Source organism: Ascidiella aspersa, chromosome 7 (genome assembly GCF_963924565.1).
Source record: "Ascidiella aspersa chromosome 7, kaAscAspe10.2, whole genome shotgun sequence".
Lineage (NCBI taxonomy): Eukaryota > Metazoa > Chordata > Ascidiacea > Phlebobranchia > Ascidiidae > Ascidiella > Ascidiella aspersa.
In genome coordinates, this window is record NC_139453.1 from 8,324,798 (window position 1) to 8,331,414 (window position 6,617).

The following is a 6,617-nucleotide window of genomic DNA, read 5'->3' on the forward strand; positions in this document are numbered from 1 at the left end:
GTGTAAGCGATGTATGCGCCCGTTATAGGCGGAGGCGCCGCACCCCTGTTCGCACTTTCGCGGCAGAGGGACGCGTAGTAAAGAAGCTTTCGTAGTTGTAGTAGAATACGCCCACACTTTTTTGTTTTGTAGTTAACATATTTTTTGAGTGAAAAGGAAAGTTGTACTCTCGAGTTTTCTTAGATTTTTTTCTTCTGATTTTAGCGTTTTCTTAACATCGTTTTTACTTTTTAGGGAGCGTTTCCATTTTTTATTTAAGAAGGCAAATGTGAGTTTACAATTTTGTCGATTTTCGGCACACATTAACTTTGTTGCAATAGTTTAGTTTATCATCGTATTTGCTTATTAAAAAATCAAGAAATGTTTAGGAAACTAATTGCAGTTTAAGAGATATCGGAGCTCAGTTGAATTCTACGCGAAAATTTTCGCGCAATCAAGGTTTGCTGTTTGTCTTTTCCAAAAATTTTATCAAACTCTTGTCTTTGTTGCAGCTGCAAATAGGCGCGACCCATTTAAACTGTTCGAATTTTAAACCAACCCCTAAAACAAACGTAAAGTAAACACGCCCGCTTAGGCAAGAAGCAATCGAAATCGCTCAAAAATGGCTTGGAAGCAAGGAATCTTTGGATGTTTCGACAACGTCAGCCTGTGTGTTCTGGCCTGGTGCGCCGCGCCCCTGGCCATAGGCAAGAACGCCGAGTCTGTGGGGGAGCAGAGCTCGGTCCTGTGGGTCATGGCCGTCTGGGGCGTCCCCTGTGTGGCCGGGGCCCTGCTCAGGGGCCTGATTCGAAAGAAGAAGGTAAATGTTGCAAGCCGTGTTGGCTGTAGTCGTTGTCTACCTTTGTGCTTTTATCAAAGCCTGTTTTTAGGTATTCGTAAAACGTTTAAGGGAGCATTAAGCTTTAGCTTTACACACTTGTATCTGCGTGAACGGTAAAATAAACCGTTGCGGAATTTTTTTAAAATACTGCCAATCCAATATATATATATAAACTAAAGCATCGAAAAATTCGACCTTTTTATTTTTTTTTCAGCTTTTCAGCAATAACTCTGATAACATAATCGACTATTATAACCTTTATATGTTCTGTTGAAATTTCTACAAATAAATCCGTGTTTATGTTTTGGTTTTCCGGTTAATTTGCAACACCAAAAAGGACAACGAAGAAACGTTTGCATATAAGTCTAAAATAAACACGCTTGGTTGTCTGATTCACGATTGGTTTTATATAGGAAACTCGGTCAACCAAGAATATTTTGTTATTGTAAACTTATTTTGATTTTAAATACATCTATGGCCAATCTTGCCATCTGAACTCAGTCGCCTCTTATCAATCAATTTTTTTTTAGCTGCGAAAGACAGTTTATCAAAAAGCTTACATCCGTTAACGTTACTTGAAAGTTTATTAATACCACTGTGTGAGTTTATATAGGCACTTTCGTAAATCTGACACTATAAATAAAAAAAGTACAAAATAAGTTGAGTATCTTAATTACACGAAATTGAAGGTGGTGGTGTATCGAAGAATAGGTTTCTCGGGTAGGTTGGTTCCGCATTGCGCTTGGGTTAGGCTTTACAGTTGTTTTTCAATGGTTGGTTTTGATTGTTTGTTTACTTTGGCACATGTCTGAATCGCAAGTCTACCTTTTCAGAGCTGACCAAGTGTGGGCAGTAAAAAAACGTTGGAGTTATGCAACGGGAGGCCAAAATCCTAAACGGTTCTCCCGCGCAGAGAATCTCAGTTTTATGCCGTTAAAACTGAGATTTATTTTTTGTTCCACGTAAATAAATAATTTATTAGGTGAAAAAAACGGACTAAAAGGCAAATTTCGAAAAAGTATTTTAATGAAAAATAAACACATTTACCAAATCTGTTATTTTTTATTTAATTGAAACTATATTTTTTTACGCAGGGTATCGACGGGTCGCTCTGGATGGACGTGGCAATCTGGTGGTGTGTGCCTTGCCTTGCAATTTGCCAGGAAACGGCCGAAACTGGGAGCATGGATTACCTGCAGCAACCCGCGATGCAGGCCATACAGCGTGAAGTCAACAACTCATAGAAATCGCAGCACAAGCTTTTTTTCAGCCCGTCGACCGACAGCGCCCCCACGCGGCGTTTTTTCCCCGCTGCCCGAATCTATTTACTCCGCTTTATTCGCTTTAGAAAAGGAGACGCTGAAAAAATGTGGACTTTTCGATTCCTCTTATCTCCGGACAGGTTTTTTGTTTCAACTTTTTTTGGAGTGTGCACGTTAACGCATGAAATGCACGTGTATTTAATAAAACACATTACACTTAGCGACGACAGCAAAATATCGAGTAAAATCTTTCTGACGACGTATTGCTGTCGTCAGCACTGCATGACGTCATTACAATGCATGTGAATATTCTGTGTAGTGATTGTAGCCTTGTAGGGTGCTTTAAATTTGGATTGCACCTTGTTTAATGCATGTAAATACCATCGTCGCGTCCTTCCTTTTTATTCGTTATGCGTGAAATACGTCTGTACTCAGAGCATTATTTGTCACGCTTGTAAGAAGTATATTTACTGAAGATTTACTTATGGCTCCGATGATCACGCTATATATGCACTTCTGCAATATGCACAACGACATTTCAATCTGTATGTGCTGCTTAAGTTTAGAGCATAGCGTAGAAAAGTTGAAGCATGGAGTGCATGACACTGACAGTTTATGAACACTTTTCAGTCAACCCCCTCTTTGCTGGAGTTTTGAGATGCAAGGCTACTGAATATTAACTAAGTTTATGGTAGGGTAGAGTAACCAATGGTACACAATGTTTCGTGTGTAGCACTCAGTTAGTTTGTTTGAAGCTTGATACAAACGCTCAACATTTTAGGTAAGTAGCCTACCGTGCTGTACACTTAGATAATTTCGAACCTCCTCCGTTACATAGATATTATATGGCTGTTATTCATACAGGTTTTTATCTGCAAAAAGCCGTAATTCAGGTGTGGTGACATTTTTCCAACATGCGCCTTGTGCAACGCGAAGACTGATTTTTATGATTTTTTTACAAAATAGATATCTTGAGTGAAAAGTCCCAACGTTTTGAGTCGATATGAGCATTCGTACTATGATGCCGAAATAATTATATTGTAATCAAGGCAAGGACATTATTGTTGTCTTCATATAAAGCGATACCACAATTGTATCGGACCAGCGCCGATACCACGACTTTTATCGGTTATCGCTTTGATACGATATTTTTAGATTTCATGAGTTTAATAATAATACTCTTTTCTCAGACAATTTAACGAAATATTGAAACATTTAGTCAAAAAAAATTCAGTGCCATTTACATAGTTGTTGGCCTTCATTTTAAACTTCCCACATTTGCCTCTTACAGTTGAAGCTGGTTTTAACTATAGACGTTTGGTGATGTTAATTACAGTTACCTTTTATATTTTAGGAAATATTCGGAAACAAAAGGTTGTATCTTAATTGACATAATCCAAAAATAAAATAATTGCACAAGATTTTTATCAACTATGTCAAAAGTTTAACCCCTACAGTTTTCGCTACTGGAAAAACGCAACAAACATATGGATCTTAACCTGTTATATTTCACATTTAAGCCTAAACAATTTTTTCTACTGTAAGTGGTAATACATCCATCTAACTAAAAGAAGCTGGAACTTGCCAAATGTAATCCTATTGGTTTACCAAGACAATATCACGAAGAACAAGTTGTTTAATCGTTGTACCCCCTTTCTTTTAATTTATTCTTTGTTGGCAGGTGCACAATTTGAATTATCCCACAGTCAGTAAAGCGAAAGAAGCTACCGCAGATATTTCTTGCAATTTTTTTGTCTTATAATTACCAGCATTTTAAACACTGTATAAATTTTACAAATATTAATCAAAAAGCCTTCAAATATGTTTTTATCCTAGTTGACCTATAAGCTACTTGATACAGAGCTCATGGCTTAGTTGTTGTTACTTTTGCTGAACCAATTAAGTCAAAGTCGAAATGGAGTCATTTTTCTATTCCACAGCTGTTCAAGCCTAGGCTGTTCGATTAACTTTTTTCTGTAAGCTCTTAACACGTCGAAAAGCAAAACAACGCAACATGGGCGAATGGAAGCAAGGAATCTTCGGCTGTTTCAGCAACAGCAGCTTGTGCATTTTGACCTGCTGTGCAATGCCTCTTGCCATTGGAAAGAACGCCGAGGCGGCCGGTGAGGCCAGCGCCATGCTCTGGGTCACTTCCTTCTACCTGGCTCCTTGCATTGTCGGCGCCCTAATGAGAGGTCTTATCCGGCGCAAAAATGTACGTCCAAGTAATCTTTTGGTAGAATTGTCGCAGTTACAAGTTCCTTGGTATATAGTCTTAAGCAAACGAAAGTTTGAAAAGCAAACATGCTCGACTTGAAGGAAATACGATGCATAGTTGTTTTCTAGCAATAAAGGGCAATGTTTTTTGAAAGATGCAATAATTTTCGGGTCGCTGGCCTTACAAAATACCAGCTTCAACTTAATTGTGAAATTATTTTTATCAAACTCTGAAGGTAAAGTCTTAGATTCAATACATTTATATGTTCATTAGTTAACTTTTATCCGCTCGGATTCAAAGTAAAGCAACCTTGACGTTTGCTAGATGGTAGCGGCATTTATTATAAACCCTAATCGACAACTTTACTTCAAAAAAATTAAATTAATCTAGACTTAAATTCGGTGCTTGGAAATCCGGAGCCTTTCCTAATTTCTCGGCTAAATGTTTGACATTTTCCATGTTCAGGACATCGAGGGTTCGTTCTGGACCGACTGTTTAGCCTGGGGTTGCGTACCCTGCTGCGCTCTCTGTCAGGAAACAGCCGAAACCGGGAGCTTGAACGCCGTTTTGCCGCCGGAGATGCAAGAAATCGAACGTAATGTCACCGGATCTTAGATCTGCGCGCCATACACGCCTGCTAGTGGTCGCCACAGTCCATATTTTTTTTTAAAAAGAGGGTAGCTTAAATTAAGCATTTAAAAAGCCACCCTGTACTTCTTGTACGATTACTTGCATGCCGGTGAAACTTAATTGTGCCTTGTTTTTAACCTTTTGTTGCATTAACCTCTCTGCCTTTTCTTCGCGGCCTAATTGCACGCATGACGCGAACACTTGAGTGTATACTGTAGTTCTAGTAGTTTTGTTTCGGTGGCCCTTTGTTCACCTACAGCACTTCACACCACTTTATTTGTACAAAGCTATATAACCACCAGCACTTTAACAATATTCGTGTAGCGGTTCATATATCCGATTTTAAATACGGCTCCTGATAAAGGCGATCACTGAAATATGCAGAATGAAGGGCCTTTTTGTGATCATTTACACTAGATCAACGAATAATGTTCAAGAATCATAAAGGTTATTTTGTTCACATTCGGGATATTGTAAGTTGTATCTTGAGTTTCTGAGTAAATGCACCATAATTATCTATATAACATTACTCATTTGCTTCGATATGTAAAAAGATTTGCAACCTCGATAAATTAATCTATTCCAAAAACTACGCGACAAATTAAAAAATTTAAAGTTTCATTTGTGTGCCATGACCTGTCAACAGCGAAATTGTGATTTACCTAATGTTTAATTTAATTTCTAAATTTGCATGAAAGTGTGAAAAGATTTTGTCGGCAATTCAAACCTGTAATTTTCAGCCGGCACAAGCATGTACTTTTAAATGATCTATGTTGCACTATGAAATTACCTATATTGAATAAAATGTATTGTAGCTTACATATGAAACACACTTTAACACTAACAATGAACGTCTGTCAGTTAACACTCGCTTAACAATGTTACTCAGCCTTAAACGACATTTGATGTGAAATGATTTTTAACTTTAAAATGATTTTTTTAAGACAAACTAAATAGTTAATCCTAAATAGTAGGTTATAACCTAACCCTAACCTATATTTGCAAGTAGCAATGTGGCCAGCTGAATAGTGCAAATAATAACAGCATGCAAATGTAGAAGTGGTCATTTGGTGACCTAAATATAGAAACCACTGTAGCATATAGGCTACGTGTAATTGCATGTCGGCTTCCTGCAATCCTGAAAAACGGATCTTCTGGAAAACCCGGAGTTTGCAGGATTAGCGAATGTCGTAGTTTGACTTAACTTACTTTATTAAACTTAGAACTACCAAAACGGTCAATTGAACTTTTTTTCGATTTTTCTTAAATTCACGTGTTAGTTGCTAGCCTACCAATTTTTTTTCTCTTTTATTGTTTCTGGGGATTGAACACAACATCAATTGACCCAATCACTTAATCAGCGTGCTAGCTGATTTTAATATGGTATAGTATTGGAACTAAAGTATCGAAATCTTGGGTTTATTTTTGTTTGTATTGTTAGTGTAACATCTACTAGGTAGTTCCATAAAATAGGGTCGGAGCCCATACACGATACCTAGTGACAACATAGCATACTATGCTGCTATTGGCGCCGATCCGATTGCGAGTTGATTTGTCCATTTTAGATATGGTTTCAGCCTAAATTTTTCACCTCGTTAGGTAAAGTCCTGGAAACTATTAGTTTAAATATCTAATATTACTAAATTGATAAAGCAGTGGTTCTTAACCTTTGGTAACCTGTCGAACC

At 37.6% G+C, this 6,617-nt stretch overlaps 2 protein-coding genes across 2 annotated transcripts; both read left to right on the forward strand.

Annotated features, from left to right (window-relative positions):
* The first annotated feature begins 495 nt into the window (after positions 1–495).
* On the forward strand, positions 496–3,551 carry LOC146137562 (uncharacterized). Its single transcript, XM_083394016.1, has 2 exons — positions 496–799; positions 1,915–3,551. Exons 1-2 carry the CDS (start codon positions 602–604, stop codon positions 2,062–2,064), a joined length of 348 nt encoding a protein of 115 aa, XP_083250142.1. The 5' UTR covers positions 496–601; the 3' UTR covers positions 2,065–3,551.
* A 111-nt stretch (positions 3,552–3,662) lies between these two features.
* LOC146137563 (uncharacterized) lies at positions 3,663–6,132 on the forward strand. The gene is made up of 2 exons (XM_083393958.1): positions 3,663–4,297; positions 4,766–6,132. The coding sequence occupies exons 1-2, from the start codon at positions 4,097–4,099 to the stop codon at positions 4,913–4,915; spliced, it is 351 nt and encodes a 116-aa protein (XP_083250084.1). The 5' UTR covers positions 3,663–4,096; the 3' UTR covers positions 4,916–6,132.
* The last annotated feature ends 485 nt before the right edge of the window (positions 6,133–6,617 follow it).